The 23,443-nt window shown below is 23.9% G+C and overlaps 1 protein-coding gene across 2 annotated transcripts; it reads left to right on the forward strand.

Annotated features, from left to right (window-relative positions):
• The first annotated feature begins 340 nt into the window (after positions 1 to 340).
• LOC145841860 (long-chain fatty acid transport protein 4-like) lies at positions 341 to 17,634 on the forward strand. 2 transcript variants are annotated; one of them, XM_082949146.1, is made up of 14 exons: positions 341 to 421; positions 1,575 to 1,772; positions 3,562 to 3,750; positions 4,830 to 5,029; positions 6,394 to 6,500; positions 8,473 to 8,597; positions 10,115 to 10,316; positions 11,659 to 11,792; positions 12,862 to 12,974; positions 13,990 to 14,076; positions 14,407 to 14,544; positions 15,244 to 15,411; positions 16,191 to 16,337; positions 16,743 to 17,634. In XM_082949146.1, the coding sequence occupies exons 1-14, from the start codon at positions 390 to 392 to the stop codon at positions 16,898 to 16,900; spliced, it is 1,998 nt and encodes a 665-aa protein (XP_082805272.1). In that variant the 5' UTR covers positions 341 to 389; the 3' UTR covers positions 16,901 to 17,634. The 2 variants fall into 2 exon arrangements, with proteins under 2 accessions (XP_082805272.1, XP_082805273.1); XM_082949147.1 differs by lacking the exon at positions 341 to 421 and adding an exon at positions 791 to 917.
• The last annotated feature ends 5,809 nt before the right edge of the window (positions 17,635 to 23,443 follow it).

A 23,443-nucleotide genomic window follows, 5' to 3' on the forward strand; every position in this document is an offset into this window, starting at 1 on the left:
GTTAGTTTTAATACTAACTTTAAAAAAAAGTTTATTTTAACCATTAGCAACTTATTAGTGTTCGAATATTTTATCAGAAAGCACAACTAGTTATATACTTAGGCTTTTTAGAATATATTTAAAAATATTTTAAAATTAAAAGAAGAAATATATGTGTATACTTATTAAGTTTGTTTAAAAAAGGTATTTACTTAAATTTAGTGCTAATTTTGCCTTAAAAAGTCGAGCATTATCCCTGATAAATAGAAAACTTTTATTGCTTAACTCAAACACTACAAACTTTTTGCTAACTCAACCATAAAAAAACAAGCTTATAACTTTTAAACATTAAGCTTAAAATGGTATATGGACTTTAACCTGCATTAATTTCTATTTTGTTAATAATTGATATGAGATTATTGAAAGCTAATAGAATTTTAAGGTAAAGTTAAAAAGTTTATTTTTTATCAATTCAAAGTAAATTTTATAATGGTTTTATTACTTAAGTTAACATGCAGGATTAAGATTATCAGTTTGAAATGATTTTTTTAAACAGAAAGTTTTACGAAAATTAAAAAAATATTTTATGTTTATAATCAGTGCAAAGTTTGCACAACATGAATTTAAAATAATTTTAAACTAGGTTAAACTTTCTATTTAAAAAATAAATTTAAACTGATTATTTTAATCGTGCATGTTAACTTAAGTAATAAAACTTGTTTACAACTGTCTAGTGTTTTGTCTAGAACAGTAGTATTTAGACTTACAAACTCATACCAGCTAAGTTAATAAAATAGATATTTTTACACTGTTTGTATTTATGCAAACACTTAAACCAAATGGTCAAAAAACTGTGGGGTTGCTACTCTTCTATACTACTCGAGCCAGATAAAAAAATAGTATAAATATTTTATGAGTACTTTAAAAATGTTATAAAGGTTGGCAAAATTTTGTTCTAGAAATATCAGTTTTTGATAATGTTTGCAAACTAAAGATTAAATTATAGAATTACATATAGAAATTATTTGGAAAGTACAGTGCATCCTTGCTTATCTGGTCCTCTCTAATCCAGTTCCTTGCTAATCTGATCGGTTTTAGTTTAGAATTAGATGTAAATAGATCAGTAAAAATAAATGTTTCAACTTTAAAACTTATAACATATACAATTTAAACTGTTTTTTTTTCTTAAATTGATTTTAGTTTTGTTAAAGTTTTGTTTTGTTTATTTTATCTGTTTTAGTTGTTTGACTAGTTGAAGAAGTGGAAATACATTAAATTTACAGAAAATGATGCGTTTTATTAAATGTATTTCATAAAACAATATAGGTAGGTTATTTAAAGAAAAACAATGTTTTGTTCTTATCCAGCCATAATTACAAAAAATCTTGCCTAACATGGCCGGATTATTAAGGAGGCACTGTAGTACTGTTTTCTTCATGATTTGTCTTAAGTGCATTTAGCTTTTATGCTTCAAGCTGTGTTGATTTTGTGTAAGTTGACAAAACTCAAATTTTTAACTTATGCTCTATTTACAGTAAACAAAACTATTTGTAATTAAAATTTATTCGTTATCTGACAGTACTAACTTTTAACAGAAATTTATATAGGAGAGCTACAGCAAAGTACGTTTTTAAAATGTTGATGAAAACAGCAGTTTTCTTTTCAATTTTTTCCTTTATTTTTCTAAATTTTTCCATCATCACCACTGGGATTATTTTAACTATTTTTGTGTTGTTCACTGGTAAAAGTGAAACTGTTGAAATATTTATCAAGACACTTCCTAGGGATCTTCTGTGAGTTTTTTATTTTGCATATTACTCAAAACTTAATTAAGTAAATAGAACACTTTCAAAAATATTTTGAATCTTGTTTAAGAAAGTTATGTTTAATGTTTCAATTTATTAAAACAAAAAAGTTAAACAGTTTTATAAATTCAAGTGAGTTTTATTTATACAATTAGGTTTTAAGAAAAAGTAGAACAAAGTAAAAGACGAAAATTAAAAGCAAGACTTAATTTTTATGTTTTGAGTTTTTCAAGTATATTTAGAAAAGTTTATTTTGAAATACTTTATTTAATAAAGGTGTTTAAATTATGTATTTTTTATATAAAAAAAAAAAAATAGTTTTTTAAACTGTTTACAAAAATTCTCGTAAAAAAAAATTTTTGAGAGATGTAGAAGTTATAAATAGAACTACAATTTTTGAAAATATTTTAAGATTAATCTAATTATGCTTAGTTATTAAAAATTATACATACCTAAAAAACTTGACTTACTAGAAAAAGTTTCTTTGAATAAGACTAAAAACGAGTACAAATTTTTAAAAGTTTTAAAACCTAAGAAATTAGTTTTTTTATATATACTTTAACAAATAACAAAAATTATTGCTGAAAATTTTGTCAATATACAAAAAAACTTTATAATATTATATATAAAAAAAATATTGATGAAAGAATAAAGCTATATATATCTATAATTTATAAATATCTCTAGCCTATACTCATTATAACGCTTTCGGTTTATTAATCAAATATTATTTTTTTTTAATAATAAATGCTTAGTCATCAATACATTTAAATATATAAAAAAAATGTTATTTTAAAATTACTGATTTCAGTAATAAATATTGTTATTATATTTTCTAATAAACTTTGTTATGTTTCTGAAATAGTATTTTTTTTACATCGCAAAAATCCTAAGTATAGAATATTTTTTTTTGTTTAATATTAAAACTTAAGAAGCTTAATAAAAACGTAGTTTACCTGATAAGATAATTATAGACTTAATAGAACTTATTTTCGAATAGTTAAAGAGTTAACTAGCTGTCATTTTAGTTAAACTTTTAATTTTGTATATAAATGTTTTTAATTTAAAACTACTATTTTAGAACAGATTTTAAATTAAGCATATTACTACTTGAATGACAATTTACTTTTCACAATTGAACCATTTCAGATTTCAGTTTGTTTAAATCAGGGTTTCCTAAAATGGGCCATGAAAAATACTTAGGGGACCACAAGCAGCAAAGGGGTAAGAGGGGGACCATGAGCAGTAAAGAAGCCAAAAGGGGGCCATGAAGTCATAATTTGAAACTACACTAGATATTCTCGAGTTGCAGATGAAGAGCAAAAAAAAAGTCTTAGGTGTTTTTAATGGTAGTTTTCGAGTAATCTTGTTGAAGGAGGCCATGGCTTTTTTAATTTCTTTAAAGGGGACCATTTGCAAAAAAGTTTGGGAAACCCTGGTTTAAATGATATATTTAAAAAGTTCAAATATATGCTTTTTCATAAGTTATAATATGTATAGTTAATAAAAATAACTTAAAATGATAAATTTGAGACAAAATTTTAAGTTCTGTTATTATAAAAATGTTTGTAAATATATTATAATAAGATAGAAAAATGCTTGGATTATTATCTTATACTTGTTCATCTGTGGTTTATATTTTGTAAGTATCTTTGTACCTTTTAGGTATTGTTTTTTTATTCTACTTAGTTAGTTCAATAAAAGTACTACATATTAAATACAATCATAATTTTTAAAAGCTACTAATTGAAATTCTTAAAAGCAAGATAATTCACAGAGCTGCTTACCGCCTTGCAAAGTTTAGTTTTCTCAACAAAAGAAATGCAAAACATAACTTAACAATACCCAAGCTGTTCTCACAGCAAGTCCATGCTCACCCTCTCAAATTAGCCCTTCAACAAGAAGATGTTAAATGGACGTACAAGATGCTTGATGACTACTCTAATGCTTTTGCTAATTATTTCAGGTTAAGCTTTTTTAATTTTGTATTTTTTTACTTTTGTTTTAAGCATTGTGTATACATTTTTTAGTCTTCATTTTAAAATTTAATTATAACTTTTATGACAAAAGAAAGTTTAAATACCATTTTTCAGGCAGGATATTTAAAGCTTGCACAATTTTTAATTATCAAATGTACACTTTTTTTTGTTTATTTAAAACTAACTTTATTAAAAAAGATTGCACAATATTATGAGTGTTAAAACGTGAAATAAGTTCTTCAAAAACCAATATAAAGCTTATAGTTTTGTTAAAATGTTGTACTTCAACAGTATATTCAAAAAAACTTTTATGATTATGAAAATTAAGAGTTCAGTAAGTATAATAAAAATATGACTAGACATCTTTATACAAATTCAATGAAATATAGATTAATTTTATATGGATTAAGTATGTAGTTTTTTGTGAAAAAAGAGTCATCTGTTATTATTTATTGTATAAGTATTTTTAATACTTATTTATTATAGTTTTAACTCTCTTGTTACTAGTGACTTTTATTATATAAATTTTCATACAGTTGTCGAAAATTTTATAAAATACTCACTTTATATTTATTAATTTTTCTTTCAATTTACTTAGAAGTATTGATACCTTAATTTCTAATTATATAATGTTTTTTATTTGTTTTTTAAAATAATTTCTTTTTATTGTTTTCTTAAACCCTATTTAAAAGTTCTAATTTTAATAGAATTTCTTTTTATTGTTTTATTACTATATATTTTTTAAATTGAGCACTAATAGAAGTTCAAGATAGTTTCATAATTGATTAAATTGTTTATTACAGTTTAAGAAAACGTACAATTTACAGAATTAAGTTATTGGAAATTAATACTTTCAGATGTTTTGTGGTTCAATCTTAATTGTATTCTTCTTCTGATTTAATATGTATAAATAGAAAAATGTGTAGAATATAATTAATACATGCCTAAAAGTATTTAATCTGCAAAAATAAGTTCTGAGTAAACAAGTACTTATATTTAAAAACGAAAGTAAATTATGTTAGGTTCACTACATTTTATATAATAAAAAATATATTTAACTGAGCAGAAAACAAGGAATTGGTGCTGGGGACACAGTCAGTATTTTTGTGGACAATCGACCAGAATATGTTGCAATTTGGCTTGGATTATCAAAGATAGGCGCTATCTCTGCCCTTATAAATTATAACCTTAGAAAAGACTCACTTTTACACTGCATTCAAGTTTCAAACTCCAAAGCAGTCGTAGCAGTTGCTAGATTGAAAGATGGTATTGTCTGTGTTCTATACCATATATTTATTATTTTGGTTTACAAGTAAAACTTACTGGAAACGAAAGTTGTGTTTTTCACTGTGTTTACTCAAAAACTGTTGTTGAACTTTGTGATTAATATAAAAAAATATTTGTTTCTAGTTTGATGTGTTCAATAATTATTAAGTTTATATAGACTTCCAACTTATTTACTTACCTAATTTAAGAACATGATCTTGACTACTATAAACTTAAAAAATTCTACTTATTATATAAAAAAGATAGTTTTATGTTAACTTAAAAGTTGATACAAACATTATTTGTAACTTAAAAAAAGAATAAAAAACTAATATTGAGTTTCAATTTTTAATATAGTAACATATAACAAAAATGGAATATTCAGGTTTTAGAATCTGGTTTACTTAATAATAAATTAGTTATACGTAAAACCTTTATTTATTTATAGATATGTAAAAGTCAAATAAGAGTTTTGTAAGAACGATATGACATGTATTTAATAATATACTGTTGTAAGTATGGAATAAATTAGAACAAAGCTAAACAAATTATAAAAAATCTTAAAATAATTTAAAATAAAGTCGTATACAAAAATTTTTCTTTTTTTTACATAATTTTAAAATGTTGTATCTTATTTTAAAGGTTTTATACTTTGACATACTTTTAAAGAAACTACCAGCAAAAAAGTTTTAGTGTTTTATGTTTTTTACATAACTTAGATAAGTTTTTTGTATTGGTATACTTATTAAATAAAAAAGTTTAATGATTTTTACACTTTATTTTCTAAAAAAGTGAAACATTTTTTTTTCAGAGCTGTATTTAAATAAAAACTTTTTTTAAATAGAGTCCTAATTCATAAATAGTTTTTTATAAGTCCAATTTTTCAAACAATGAATTAGCAAATTTATTATTCTTTTATGTTGAGAATATCGTTTAATATTGAAAACTACTTTTCTTTTAAAGTATTGAAAAAAACACCGAACGATGAAACTATTTTTCTATCAATAAAATAATGTTGTTAAGATTTACAATTAGTGGTTAAATATAATTTTAACTATTTCCGTTTCACATAAACAGGTCTTGAGAATAAATTGGTCTGTTTATTTTAATTATTTCAAAACTAAAACAATGAGCTCTGAGTTACATTATATAAATCGATAATAAAACTAGAAGATACAGCATTAAATAATTAAAAATTGTGTTGAAATATTTTTGTCAGTCTGTATTTTTGTTTCTTAAACTTATTAAAAGTTATAATAAGATTTTAATATGTATGAAAAAGTTTCATACAGTTTACATATAGTTTACAATATATAATTTGATAAATATGGCATTCAATTTGTAAAATATAAACATTGATATAGCTGTGAGAGAAGTCATGGGAAAGTTAGATCAAGATGTAAAATATTACTCTTTAGTTGATGATGTTAACAGTGAAGGATTTACTGATGATTTCATATGTATCGATAATGTAAGTTTTTTGTTTGTTTTTGTACTGTTGTTTTGTTTGTTTATAAGATCTGCTTGTAAACAAAAAACGTTTTTTATTGTTATAATTAAAAAAAAATACATATTTAAATACACAGTATTTAGAATATTTAATTAATTAATTTTCAAATGCTTTAACTTTTTTTTTAATCACTAGTAATTTTTTGTTTAAAAGTATATTATTTTAGTAGTGATAATTACTCCTATTTGCAAAATCGTTCTAATCGATAGTTTATTTTTGTTTTGGTACTGAAAAGATGTAAACACAAACTAATTTTTACAGTTGTTGATAATATTCGCTTTATGTAAATTTTATTATAACAAAAAACGTTTAAAAGAATATTAAGTACTACTATAATAATTATATTTTTTTGATTACTTTTAGGTATATTGGTTTTATATTTACTTTTAAACTATTATTTATATGTACAGTGTACACTCTTGCAATATCTTTTTGATATATTAAAGTGCATTATAAATTTTTATAATGATTCTTAATCAAATATGTTCAAAGTTTCAGAATTAAATAAGTTCCTATAACAATTAAAAGATTAAAAACAAAATACATCACACAGAATATTTCTGTCTATAAATAAAAATCACTTTGTTAAACAAGTTTTCTTAAAACTATTTAATTTTTTTATTACACTAAAGAAATACTTCTAATAAATGTTTAATAGCTTTATAAACAAATTTTTACATATTTAAAACAACAGCTTTTTAAATATGTAGTCTTATGCTAAAGTCTAAGTTGTACCATAACAGTTTAACATTGATACTGATGTTGATAATGTCTCTGAATAAGATAAAAGACACTCAATGTAAAAAAATTCTTTGAGTTCTAATTAATACTAATTTTTCAACCCATTGTTCTGCGTAATAAAGAATTATTCAAAAATAAAAACAGTAGTAAGATATAATACACATATTTGTTTAAGTAAAAATTAATTAAAAATAAGCTATAACATTTTTGAAATATATTTGTGAGATAAAATAAAGATGTATACTATAATGTATATGTTTTTCACTATGACTTAATAAGCTTAAATTTTTTTATTGTATATGAAATTTACTTAAACTTCGTTTTATTAAACAATCTATTAAATTTTAGCTTAGATATCAAGTTTTGACTTTGTTATAAAAGTTTTTCTTGTCACACGAAACTTTTTTTCAAGTATGATATAACTTTATGAGGTAATATATATATTTTTTTAATTCTTTTTTAATTAATTTCTAAAATTTAAATTCTTAAACTTCTATACGATTTGTTTTAGATTACAATAGATTATTTAAAAAAGATTATACGAAATTCACTAAAAACTACAAATATGTTCAATGTAAGTTGTAAGTATAAGTTATGAGCTTAATGGGTTTATAGAATTGCTTGAAAAAATAAAAATAACACTTTTAATTTCTATATATTACTAAAGTTATAGTTTTCTAATGCTTGATAAGTTTATTTTCAAAAAAAATTACTCGTCTAAAATTAACCATTTAAAAATTGACAAGTATAGTTATGATGTAAATGTTTTTTTTAAATACATTATTGTTCGTTTCAAAAAGGTTTGAAAAACTCAATATGTAATGAATTTCGAAAGTAAAATAGATAATTATTTGGTAACCTATTTGCAAAAGTTTAAAAAAATATACAACGTTAAATAACAGCTTTAAATTTATAAAAAAACCTTAAGTTAATGTTAGATATGGGAATTAATTTTCGGTTAATAATCAACCTTTTTGTTATATATAACTTATTTGAGATATTTTTTTTGTGATTTCCTTGATTTTGTAATGCTATTTATTTCTTAATTGAGTTACTATCACCCGATCTTATATTGTGAGAAATTTGTTTTTACTAATAGGTAAAAATTCTGACAGATCTAACAATAGGGTTTATTTGCCTTAAGTGTAACCTTAAAAGTTGTATCAGTTTATAAAAATCAGAACAACTTTAGGTGGTAAACAGCGAGTCTCACATGCCTCCTCCCGATGTGGGTGCCAGATACTCTGACAAGCTGATGTATATTTACACTTCCGGTACTACAGGTGTACCAAAAGCTGCTGTCATATCGCATTCCAGGTAATATAATATTAAAAGACTTAAATTTGTGTTATTGTTTTAATTATCTAGATTTTTACATTATTTGCCATGGTATACGACTAAATTATTTAAAACTAGTCCTTACAAACAGTTTACAGAAAATAATTTTAATTGCAACTTAAATTGTTATAAGTTGAGATTTTTTTATTTTGATCCATTTAAATAAAGATGTGCAAATTAAATATTTTATTCACAACCGGGTTTCGGTGACAAAAAATTGCGACCTCTTCAATAATATTAAGATCAGTAAATTGAGCAATCTTTTTTAGTTAAGACAAATCACTATATATTTTGATCCATTATAATAGTATAAAGTTTTGTTTAAAACTGTTTTAATTTGTATATTAAAGACATAACAAATAAAAAATAAATAACAAGTAGGATTAAACAGTTAAGTCACTAATATATTGAAAAATAAACGATCCTTATAATAGTTAGACTTGTCTTAATAGTGAAACAATCTTTTTTAAGGGCTTTTTTACCGCTGACTATGCAAAAACTAAATCTTACTCTTTTAAGACTATATTTTATTTACGCTTGAATTATCGATTTAATATAACATTAATTTATTTACTTAATGTTCCACACTACAAACTTTATTACGAGTGTCCTTATGCAAATAATAAACATGTTCAAAGTGTAAACTGTAAACAATCAATCATAATTGATAACAATTAAAATGCACTAAAAGTAACTCAATAACAATTTTTTAATATAAAACTTCAAAGGCTAGAAAACTTAAATTACTGTTAAAGAAAAAAAAATTACAACAGCTTTAAAGCGTTTAAAACATTTTCCGTTTAAATTCTTTACTATTAGTTATCTTTAGATGTTTTTGAGTAATAGTCTATAAATAAAAATATACAAGCAAAATTACTGTACTAGTAAACAGCTTTCAGAATGTAAACTAAATTAGGAAATACATATAAAAAATTTTTAGAACATAAATTTTCCAAAAACTATATACATAAATATATTGTATTTATTTGTTTTTAGTTATTTAACAGACCTTTTAGATAAATAAACTCTAATGTCAATATTTATTTTATTTATAAATTAATAATTTAGTAGTAAGGTTAAGACCATTGTCTGCAAAGCCGAGGTGTTCTCTCGCCATCACAATAAGCAATAAACTGAACCACATGACCATTAACAACATCTGATAAAAGATTCATCGTGACTAATTTTACTTGATAAGTCTTAATGAAGAAGAAACCAGGTCGCAGAAAGAAACACGGATTGTTGTTAATGGTCATGTGACTCAGTTTATTGCTCAAGATTTACACTTCAAAATTTAATTCTAGAATAAAAAATTTTGTTAATAAATAAAAAAACTAAAGTATTTCAAATGAGTATTTGTCATAGGGCCATCAATAATAAATATCTTACAGGTTATAGTAAAATTTATATTTTGATGTAAAGTCACTATGCATAAATAACCTTAAAAATATAAAAGTTTGTTTTTGTTTACAAAAGCTCTAAAATGTTTTCTACAGATATTACTGTCTTGCAACGTTGTCTCACTTAATGTTGGGTTATAAACAAAATGACAAAATTTATTGTATACTTCCCTTATACCACTCAAATGGTGGTATCGTTGGAATAGGCCAGACGTTACTACATGGTGTTCCATGTTACGTCAGGACAAAATTCTCTGCCAGCAGGTTTTGGACTGATTGCCTTCGATACGACTGTACAGTTAGTCAAATTGCTTTTGTTTATCTTAGGTTTAATATAAACTATTATTTACAAGGTTATTATGTTGATATTTTTAATTTTTCTAGTTAATAGATTTATGCCCAAACTTAATGTCTAGCTCTAGAACATTACTTATATATTTTTTTTTAAGTATAGTATAGATTTTTTATTTTATGTTTTGTAATGCAATTCATTATAACTTATAAAGATGATGAGTTACATTAAGTTTAAATTTTTTTCTGTAGTTAGCAAGTTATATCAACTAAAATACATGTATAAGATTAGATTTTTGTTTATATCAATTTAAATTGAGTTAAAAGTATGTTTTAATAAATATTACAAAAATTTGTTATAAATTTAATAATGAAGTAAAGAAATATTTTTCGAATTTATTTCTTATTTTTGCTAAGTGTTTTACCCTAAACAAAGCATTCTATGGTTTTAAAATAATAATCTTCTAAACTTTTTCTCTTTTGCTAAAGTTTTTATTTTCTAAAAACTATAAATAACCAAATTAAATGTTTACTTTAAATGACCTTGAGTAATTTTTTTGATTTAAACGTTTTATTTTTATAGATCTTTATTTTTTAATATTTTGAAAATATAAATTTTACTGTATTGACTGTAAACAAATATAAAACTCTAAAGTTTAAAATATATGTTTTAAAGTTTAAAAACAGACTTTTAGAAAAGTATTAGAAAAATATTAATTCAAAAAACGTTAAAACTTAAACATAAGAATCACAAGTTAAAAAATTTTCAGAAAAAGCGTAATTGTTTAATGTGTCAAAAATTAACATATTTTGTTTCGCATTTTTTACTATTATTTTTGCTCTAAAATGACATGTAGTTTCCTTGAAAAATTAATACAATCGAGAGTTGTTATTTTTAAATTACGTATTTTAAGTTGTTTAGAAAGTAAGCTTACACTAATATTTTAGTTATGCATACAAATTGTTTTTTAATTTCAAATTCATATTAAAGACTGTTCACTTAAGCTCGAAAAAGAAGTTTGATAACTTTTAGTATGTTAAATGAAGCGATATAAGATGCTTATAAAAAGTAAAGTTTTAAACCATAACATCATTTGTACGAAATAATGTTAAACTAAAAAGTTCGTCCATACCATCAGGACATCTTTAAAACAACCAATACATATTTTCATGTTTATTGTGAGTATATAACTATAGATATATTTATAAAAGTGTTTACGTGTTTTTTTTTTTTGTCGTAATACAGTTACAGACTTTTAATCTATTTCTAAATGTTATGAAACTTTTTTTTTAATGAATTCCTCTACAATTTATAATCTTTTCAGATTTTTAGTTGTTTGTATTTTCAGGTATTTCTGTACATAGGGGAAATTTGCAGATATCTGCTCGCTCAGCCGGAACGTAAATCAGACAAAGACCACAGTATCAGAGTTTGTTCTGGAAATGGTCTCAGACCAGAAATATGGGAAGAGTTCGTAAAAAGGTTCGTCACTTTTCTAATTGTCTGATGATTGATGTTTTGAAAGTCACTCAACTTTTGTTTACAACTGCCTTTAACTTTTGGAATATAAAGTTTCTATATTGATAAAAATACAGTAAAGACGGCCTCAATTAATGAAAAATATACTAGCAAAGTTTACTTTTGTATACTCATTTTTAAAAAGAAGAAGAAAGAATTGTAGTTATAGACAATTATTTAAATAAAACTAACAATTTTTATCTACAGTTGGTCTCACTTAAGTTTTAGCTTAAAACTATACTATTTTGTAAAATTTTTATATGTTTAAGTTTAGCTGTAAAAAAGTTATCAGGTTATGCTATTAAAATACAAAATACTCCTCTGTGTTGCACATAATAACACTTTTAAAATACTTTTGTAGTGACAATTAAAAATACCATCGTCTGAAAAAAGGTCATTTATACGTAACGAGCCTGATTTTACCATCACAACTTTAATGGACTGTTACTTTGTATGCACAAAACAACTAGTTTTACGCCTAACAACCAAACGGTAATAAATTAATCATGAAATTACCAGAATGGCTTACTCACTGTTAAATTTACAACGCATTTGTATTTTTTATTAATAAACTTATACTAATTTATACTGTTCAATCAACCTTGAATTACTTTGAAAGAAGATAAATATGTACTTGATACTTGCTTGAAATTAAAAACTTCAGTTTAATTTTTTTTTTTAATCTTTCTTCTGGTTTATAGTACCAGTTTAATCTTATGGTTTAAGTTTTAGATATTTATATTTACCGTTTAAAATAAATAAAATCAATAATTAATTAAAAAACTTATAAAAATGCTTATTTTGAACCATTATATACATTAATTAATTTTTTAATACTAACTCATACTTAATTTAAACTTTTTGAAAAAATATATTGAATACTTATCAAGAAAACTGCTACCCACTTGTTTTATTTGTAATTGTCAATAAAAACTAAGACTAGTTTTCATTTACCTTTAATAGTTTAAAACAGTTATCACTTATAAAGTATGTTTTCTCTTTATATTCGAAATCTTATTTGAAATTTTCACAGGTTTAATATAGGCAAAGTGGCTGAACTTTACGGCTCAACGGAAGGCAATGCAAACATGATGAATATAATGAATGTGACTGGATCTTGCGGTTTCACTAGTGTCATCGCTCCTAGTTTGTTTTGCATTTCTATTGTATAAACGTAACTACATATGTTTTGTTTATAATTTTAAATACATGTCTTGAAGTTGGTAGTACTTTTTTTAATTAAACGTTTTAAAAGTACACTTAAATCTAACCAAAAAACATAACTACACACATTTTATTATAATTTATTAAATGTTAGGTTCATTCGGCTAAAACTTATCAAACTATTATCTTAGTAAATTAAAGTAAAATAAAAATATACTTTAGTAAAAAAAATTAAAAATTTTATAAAATATGAAACGACATAAATTTAAAACAGGATTTAAAAGTTAACTAAATGCATGCTAAAGAAACAATTATTTAATATTTTAGATTTAAAATCATAATAAAACGAATTAACGATTATAACTTACTCTAACAAAATTACACTTTAAAAATATTTAAGAAAACGATTACTATTAAACTACTTGTATGAAAATTAAAAAAGCCTAGTCTAATAAGCGAATTTTTCTACTCGAATAAACTGAAATTTAATGATTGATTACATAAGGTTTCCAGAAGATCTAAATTAAGTAGTTTTAAGGTCAAAAAGTACAATAGGTTGCTTGAAGGAGGCGCAAACTAAAAAAGTTATAAAATACAATTTTACTAAATATCTACTTTCTCCTACGTTTTTTTATATTAATACCTCCAATATTTAGAAAAACCTCTCGTAAGGAGATGTTAAATTTCTGACTTAATATACCTTTTTGATAAACGAAATAGCTAATTTTTTTTTGGTTTTTGGTCATAATCTTTTTCACTTTTCAATTAAAAAAAAAATTACCATATAGCTTTTTAAATATTGATAAAAACATTTCCTGAAAGTTTGAGGTTTTGTAGCTAAAAAAAATTAAGCAATTTATTTTAAATGGTTATTTTCAAGCACTCTGTTAATTATAAAAATATTTAATTTACTTTTGTTTTGATAAAGTTATTATCTTAAATTTTCAATTATTGTATTGAATTTTTTTGTAAAAACGTCAAATTTAATTTCCCGCAGGCTTTTTCCCGTTAGTGTTAGTAAAGGTAGATGATGAGATGAACTTTATTAAAGATTCTAATGGATTCTGCATTAAATGTGAACCAGGTTTGTTTACGAAATTTAAAAATATTCCAATACTAGTTTCATATTTTAAAACAAAAGTTTTGCTATTATTGTTTTAATTAAAAAACATTTATAGTGACAATATAAAACATTAACTTTTAAAAATTTTTAACTTTTAGTTATGACTATTTTTTTAATTAGAAATTATATCAAATTGACAACCTTGTTATTAACAGACCTTATTATAAAATGTTTTTACTACTGTATTAAAGTATACTATCATGTAGTACACAAACATAATTTAATTTTTTTAGTATTTGCTTAGTCATGGTTAATTTTACTCAAAAGTGTAACAAAGTATTTTTTCAAAAGGTGAGCAGGGAATGATGATAGGTGAAATTAAGAGTGGAAATGCATCTAGAGAATTTGACGGTTACGCTAATAAGCAAGCCACAAACAGCAAAATTATGTACAACGTGTTTCAAGATGGGGACAAATGGTTTTTATCAGGTAAGTTTTCATATAATCTAACTTATTATATGATCTAAAGTAATTTCAAAAAATAAATATAACATATTCTTTTTATTCAAGTCGCACTAGTTTTATACTTTTTACAGACAAACTTCATTAATTTTCATCACTCAATGTGTAACTGTGTAAATTAATTTAAAAGTTTTTGAATTAAGGAGGTTGTTTGACATTTTTAAAGTTTAATTTTGTTTAACACTTTTATTTAATGTTAATAAGTAGCTATGGCAAAACCATTTTTTTTAAGTAAAAACAATTTAATAAAAAAAACATATGACAATTATCTAAGTTTTATTAAATGGGATGTTTATAAACTAGTTTGTTTTATAAATTAAAAATTATGTTCATTTAAAAAAATTTCTTAATTTTAAGAATTGAAATATCTACACGATATCTCCATTTGATTTTTTTACATTTTAGATGCTAACTGTTACTTACTATTTTTCTAAATGGGCTTGACAGTAATGATTTAAAATAAAAAAGAAACTCTAAAAATGTAGAAACTTTCTCAAAAGCAAGTTCGTAGTCGCTTTGTTTATATTTTGATATTTTTTACAGCCACGAATTGTTTATTTGTACTAATTTAAATTATGATAAATGCTATTGTCATAATTATGATTTTGACGGCTTAAAGTTCATTTTACACTGCTTTAATGTAACAAAGCTTACAAACGATTGCAGGCGACGTGCTGGTGCAAGACAAGTACGGCAACATGTTCTTCAAAGACCGCACCGGCGACACTTTCAGGTGGAAAGGTGAAAACGTGTCGACCGCCGAATGCGAGGCGGAGCTGTCGAAAATCCACGACAACAAGTTTACTGTAGCTGTCTACGGCGTTTCCATACCCGGTTCGTTTTGATTGTTTTTTTGTATAAGCTTCATTTGGGAACGCATATATTTTTCATATAAAAAGGGTTTTTAACAAATCTCATAGAATCGTTAGTCCTGTTCTACTGATTAAAAAATAAGTAGTTTATATAAAATTATAAGTTTAAGTTATTACCTAGTTTCAAAGTATTGTTATTACTCTAAATGTACATTGTACATACAATGTTTAATTAAATTGAAGTATAATTATTTTAGTGTGTTGTTGACAATGTATTTTTTACTTTGTGTTTAATTGTTTTTAATTGTACAACATTTATTTAACTATAATAAAGAGTTTGATATTTTAATTTTCAGTTCATTATATTTTAGATCATTTTTATAAAACTTTTGTAATGCAATGTATGCTGTCAATATAAGATTTTCTAAACTTTTCTACTCATTATTTTATAACTTGACGTTTAAATACTATAGTCATCAGATGCGTTATTTTGGGAGTATATTAATTTTTTAAATGTTTATTGAAATACTGAAGTATTTGTTTTTTAACATATAAAAAGTGTACTTAATTTTTTAAAACTAAAGAGTTTTTAATTTTTGTTTTATAAATCAAAATTTATTCATAATATTTTTGTTATTCAAAAAAATTTTAAGAATAGATAAGTGTGTTTAAATTTGTACATAAGCAATCTAAATTTATATCATTAATTATAACCAACTACTTATTTATGTACATTATTTTAATATGCAAACTTCTAAGCATATCTTGTGAACTCTTATGTTAAATTATGACGACTTATAGGAACTGACGGAAAAGCAGGGATGGCAACAGTGGAAGACGAAGGTGATCAGCTCGACTTGGGTGAATTTTATCTCGGTGCCGCGAAAGTTTTGCCTTCATACGCAAGACCCATATTTGTTAGAATTGTTAAGAAGATGGACATGACAGGTACTTATTATGTTTGTCAATTCGGAATGAAATAGTTTATAGCTTCTTTAAATTTTAACACTTTTTTTGTTAAAGTATTTCCTTCCTCTTAGTTTTAAAAACTTTAAATTATATATATTTTATACAATAAGTCTTAATATATATTGAAAAATGCAATTTAAAAAATTCTAGAACATATGTTTCATAAAGACAAAAAAGATTGTCTTTAACTTCAGCTAGTTCAAATTTAAAATAAAAAGCACTTTGGTAAACAGAGATGCAAAAGCCTTTAAGGTGGGCTCCGTGTGAAAGAATTGATTTATCAAGTAATTAACTTAATTATATATATAAGTTATAATATAATACTTAAATTGTTAAAATAACAATTTTATCACTTAAGTATTAAAAGTGTAATTTACATCTCAGGAACTCACAAACTAGCAAAGAGTAGATTGAGACGCGAAGGTTTTGATATAAATTCGATTGAAGATCCAGTATACGTTGTTGATCATACCAATAAGACGTACAAATTGCTCGACAGCAGTTATTATAATGAAATAGTCGCTGGAAATACTAGATTGTAAATTAAAACCGAAATTTTTGTATTCAGTTATACTTAGTACTATTATTAAATGTTGTAAATATGTTTAAAAAATCAATTTCCGTCAGTTGTATCTTTAAGGGAACTTTTAGTTTTTAAAGTTTTATAGGTTAGTTTTTTAAATTAACTTATTTAAATTACTATAAAACAAAAATTAATAAATAATATCTCACAAAGCAGTATTTAAACTTTTTAACTTTAACAGTATTCTTATTGTTTACTGGTTTCTTTGATTTAAAACTATACAGTTATAAAATATTCCTTTTACTGTAAAAAGTCTTAACTGCTATTTTGTTTGTAATTATTTTTTTTTGATTAGTGATTTTCTAATTGTGTCGATTGAGTTGTGATCAAGAGCGGTTTGTTGTAGCAATTTAAATTGTCTTGTTTGTTGTTAAAAGTTTTTATTAACTATTGAAATTTCGCTTTAGCTTTCTGGTATATTATTATTTAACTCTTCTGTTGTATAACAAACCTTTTATAGACAAAAAGTATGTAAACTTTTTCTCATACTTGTTTCTTTAAGTTTTTAAAAAGTAAAACTTTTTCTTAATGAGTTTTTGTAATCATATAAATATAACATTTAGATATAAATATAATTATATCTAAATGCCATTACTAGGTCAATTTATAAAATACTTTAAGCTTTTAATTCAAAGTCCATGAGTAATTCTAAGTTTTAATCACAACAAAAATTTAATACAAAAGATATTTTTTTAAGACTGCATGTAAACTTATTTTTATCTGTTCGTATGATGTGTACAAGTAACTACATATTTGTTATACTTTTATGAACAATAGTAGTTTTTTTTTCACCTTTTAACACCTAAAAAATTTTTCTAAGTTCACTGTTAAGCTTTTTTTACTTTTAATAACCTGATACTTCTTCAAATTAAGATTCATATTTTAATAAAAAAAGTTGATCAAATTTCAATGTGATATTTCAAAGAGCATGGCTACAACTAGTATTTAAATCTTAATTTTAAAATTAATTTCTTTAACTTTTAAGTCTTGTTGCATTGAAGTTTTTTACTGTATCTAAGTTCCAGAGATAAGGTTCGTAGAAGCAAATAATTTAGTATTAAAAGTAGTGGATGTTTTTGTTATCAGTTTTTACATTTTAAAAAAGCGAGATAACTTATTACATTTTTATCAACAGAAGTTTTTCATTTTCAAAGTTTTAATTCAAATTTTACCATTAATATATAGACTCGCAAGTTACACATTTTTAAATCAAAAGCGTAATTTTTAAATACTAGATACATATTTTTAGATTCTGCTATTATATATAAAGTTTAGCTGGATTGTTAATAAAGAACTTATTTAAAACAGATCTATAAAATGAAAATTTAAAGATATTAGATGCTAAAGCTAGAATCGAGTACAAAAAGAAATAAACAACCTTCAAAATGTTTCTATAGCAATTAATGTTAATACCAGGCTTATATACCTCTTCAACTCTGATAGTTTTACACTTTACTAAACTATGTAAAAATTTAAGTATTGTTCTTAAAATAAATTTATTATTGTAAAAATCATATGTCAATTTGAAACCTTAATAAAATGACTTTTTCACTCTTGACAGGTTTTGAAATCTTATACATAGTTATATTGTTAGATTAGAAGTAGTAAAACTGTACATGATAATTAGCCACGTAATCTGAGTTTTTTTTTTCAAATACGCTTTCTAGTATAAAGGTATTAAGTTGATACATTGTTCTTTTACATATTATTTCTAACGCACAAATATAGTTAAAGCAATAACTATTTTGTTTATATATGTGTATCTGATAAGCAACTGTTGCATGAAAAACTATCTTTAATTACACTTTTATAATTAAATACAAAGTAATTTTTATATTCATAAAAATAAACTTAAAATGATCAAACTGCTTTTTATATATCTATTAAGTAGCAAACAAGATCTAGAAAATTATAAATGAAAATTAATAACGCGACATAGATGTTGAATAAATTTATTTTTGAGCATAAATCTTTGACATAAAACAGCAAGGATATTGTTGCCCATTGCTGTAAAACAGTATAAACGAAAAAATAGTTACTGCTTAATAATATATTTAGTTAAATTAAGAAGTTAAAACACCTTGTAAAAATACTTTAACTCGAAAAACTTAGTTTATAATAAATTAACCTTTAAATCAGGGTTTCCAAAATTTAGGGGCCAAGAGCAGCAAAGGGGGGCATGAAGTCTTAATTTAAAACTTACACTAGATATTTTGGAGTTGATGATAAAGATAAAAAAGGTCTTAGGCATTTTTTAATGGTAGTTTTGAAACTTACACTAGGTATTATGGAAACGAATAGGAAATTTAGGGGGCCACAAGGCGTAAAAGGGGGAGCCACAAGGCCATAACTTGAAACCTACACTAGATATTCTGAAGTTGTTTATGAAGAGCAATAAAAAAGGTCTAAGGCGGTTTTATTGGTAATTTTTTGAAAAATATTGTTGGAGGGGGTCATAGCTTTTTTAATTTCTTTAAAGGGGCCTTTTGAAAAAAAAAGTTTGGGAAACCCTGCTTAAAAAGAAGACTGCGCGTATAGTTGATTAATTAAAAAACATATATATAACAACTTTTCGAGTAAACACATGTTATCGCTAATAATGCTCAACTAGATCTTGAACTATTTTTATTAAGTCAGTCTCCAGAAAAATTCAATTGTTTCTATGAAAAAATGACGTTATACAAAAAATTAGCGCAATAGTCTAAAATATCTGCAGTAAAATTTTATCTGCAACATTAAGTAACTTAATTCCTAAAGATAGTTGACAGAAAATTCAAAAATAAACACAGCAAAAATTTGATTATAATATTTTATTATGCTTTTATCGAGAAGTAGTACTTTTTGACTTAGTATTTACGAGGAGTTCAACTAGTAGGTATTGTTTATAAAAGTTAAAACTTAAGAAAATCTACAGTTTAATTTCACTTTAAATTATATTAAAAAAACTATTAGTTATGTTTAGATTTATTTTTAAACAGACTTTCAAATAAATCTATAATAATTTTTATCAAATTACTACGAGGTTAAAATTTAGAATGCTTTTAAATAAAAGTTTTATACGTATTGAATTTTGTCTACACCCGATTGTGTAGGGTCTCTCTTATTTTGTGATTGTTTGGTGTGAGGAAATAGTTTACACTTGTTTTCATTAAAACAAATAAAACTCGGACGATTCAAATTCTTAAAAATGTTTAAAGGGCTACAATTCTAAAAGTAACAAATATTAAAAATAAATAAAATTGCGTATGTAAGTTTGATTAATACCTACCACCACTTTTGTTGGTTTTGGTACAAAATAATTATTTAATAATAATTTTATAAATTACTAAAAGTTACTATATTTTAAAACTTAGTCTAGCTATATCTCAAAAAAAAATAGTGTTTGAGGGTATAAGTTAGACCGATGTACGCCTTTTTTATTTAAATTATGTATATCTTCTTTAGTTGTGTAATTTTAATTTTTCAAATAATTTGTTGAGTCGTGCATCCGCTCGTTTAATCAGTTTTAACCGGTAATTGTTTCGGCCATCATCAATAAAGTTCAGATGTTTCGCGCCATCAATGATAAATAGTGAACTTCGCCACACGGCCATCAACAACAGCATCCGATACAACCTACGACCGGTTCCGTCCTTATTAGGATTAATCAGGTTGACATAGTTGCGAGAAACCGCTGTTGATACCTACCCAAGAGATTTCAAGTGCATATGCACTGAAGCGACCTTTTGTGTGTAAATTTCAAATAGTTGACGCAGGTAAATCGTTCCCAGCCCAACGTCTAATACTCTAATACATTGTCTCTTTTTTTAAGAATAAACACATTAAAATTTTGTTTAATTTAAGGTCGTAAAAATATTTTTTTGATGTTTTGGTTGAAACTAAACGAAAAATGTGATACCTATAAAATAAAATAAATCGTTTGAGATTTTTTTGTTGTTTAAATCAATGAGAATTTTCAGCTGCTTTATTCAGAATTTGTTTACTTTTATGAAGACTACACAAATAAAATTTATCTGTAATTTATAGTAGGAAATAATACTTAATAGGTTTTTTTTATTGTACCTTAATAAAAAATGTGATATCTACAAAGCACGACGAAATTTTTTATTGTTTAAGAACTGTAAGCGTGATTAACTAGATAAAAATTATGGAATAGTTTTTTAAATGTACAAACATTCTATTTTAAAAAACTGCGAAACTTAAACTTTCCATAAATATTTGAATAATAAAAGTCGTAACTTTCATAAAAATTACTATTCAATTAAAAACAGTTTTTTCATTTTTAATTTTTATATTCGATAAACAAAAGTTTCTTCTGTACACTAGATCCTAGACCCAATTATTTTGAACGCTTTTTTATTGTTCAATATATTTTATTGTCTACAAGTACATCAACTAATAATTTATCAATAACAACAAAATAATCTATAACATAATATATTATATTTATTGTTGATAAGTTATTAGCGGATAAATTATTTTTTTCGATTATTCTAGTTGTTTTGTATTTTTTAAATAATAAATTCTAAAGTAACACAAGCTAGAACATAAAAAGTGCTTAACATAAGTTGTAACTGCTTTTTAAAGCTAACATATTTGACATAACATAAGAAATTTGAAAAACTAGAACCAATTTTGTATTTTTATATTAAAAGTGATAAATAATAATATTTGTTTATAAAGTTTAATCTTAATTTTTAAAATTATTAAATAGGTTATATTGGTATTTCTCATCGTAATCATCATAGTATTTCTCAAAAAAAAAAAAGACAAAATACAAAATAGTGCTAAATACAGTAGGAACATCACAAAACTCGCAGCGTATATTAATAAATACACCTACACACCCACGTAAGTTACAAACTAAATCTCAAACATGTATGGGGTAAAAATTTATTTGAATTTTTTTCTAATGATATTTTATTACAAAAATAAAATTAAGTAAGAAAACATGACTTAAAGAGGATTGATTTAAATTAAGCAAGATGTTTTAAAATTTCTGTTAAAGCTATAATAAACGAGATTAGATCATAATTCTATTTGTGATAAATAAATATAAGATTTTATTTGATGTGGAAGTGTTGAATTAAGTTTAAAAAGTAGCATTTCAGATAAGAACTACTTATTTTTGGATTCAAAGTGAATGTTTGGGTTCATGTTTATAAATATTTTTACTGGTAAGTTATAAAAAATTACTTTGAATGCATATAATTGCCTTTCGCTGCCCATAAAACGGATAGCTGTCTAAACTACAGAATCCACCGATTCAAAGAACAACGACTATACATCGGATTTTAGATTTTTTAGAGTATCATTGAATATTTTAAAATGATCTTTGGTTGTCTTGATCTTAAAAACTTAAAGTCTTAGTACCTCCTCTCTAACAAACATCAGTGTATGTATGTAATGTAGATATTTCTCACTACATTATATACTTACTTTTTCCTTCGCCTTAACTTTTTTTTGTTTGTTTTCAATTCTAATAAAGTTTTGTTTGTATACTCCTTATATTATATCGATCATACTATGATTTTATAACATTTGGTACAACAAAAATCTCTCTGACGTTACAAACATCACATAACGATTTTACACTTGAAATGAACTTGTTTATCCCGCCCGCCATAACTTTTCTATTTATTTTTTGTTCTAACCAATTTTAGTATTTATACTCCTTGTTTAATTTTATATTTTATTTTTAATTGTGATTTTTTGTTTTATAGTTTTTATTGTGTGACACTAAAGTTTTTGGTGAATAAAATCGTTTTTATTAAAACAAAAAATTGAGTTTGGCAGTTAAAAAAAAAAGTCTACTTACAAAACATAATTAATACTTTAGTTGTCTATTTAATATTCAGTTTTTTAGTAAGAATGATAATTAGAAACGTAAAATATTTTTGAACACAATTAAAACGAAAAAAAGTCACAGTTAATAAAATTTTGAAACAAAAGTACTAATAATGTTTTGTAAATAGACTTTATTTTTGTAACTGCCAAATCAGCGACTATTTAAAAATTTTAAAGTTGTATTAAATACATACAGATAATCATTAAAATATGAGGATTGTGCTCAATGCCATTGAGTCAATGGGTTTATAAGTTTAGTTTAAACCAGCGTTTCTTAACGTTTTTTCATGTTTTACTTCTTTTAGAAAGGTCAATACCAAATTTACCCCCAATATACAAAATAGTGTTTAAATTAAAAAAAAACTAGGTTTTTTGAACTTTAACACTAATAAATATAAAAAGTCGTAAAATTAAAATAGTATGTTGAACTTAAAAAATACAGTTAAATACTAACTCATAAATAAAAAAGACGATTAACAAACATAAACTTAGTCAACTTGTAATAGAGTAAACTTGCTTGCTAAAACAAGGGAATTTATTCCCAGGGTCAAATTTACTCCAGGTTAAGAATCGCTGGTTAAAACTATATAAAAATTGTAACAAAAGTTTTGATTGCCAACTAAGATCGACATAAGGAGTAAATTAAAACGACTAT

Source organism: Thalia democratica, chromosome 8 (assembly GCF_965202585.1).
Source record: "Thalia democratica chromosome 8, ktThaDemo2.hap1.1, whole genome shotgun sequence".
NCBI classification, from domain to species: domain Eukaryota; kingdom Metazoa; phylum Chordata; class Thaliacea; order Salpida; family Salpidae; genus Thalia; species Thalia democratica.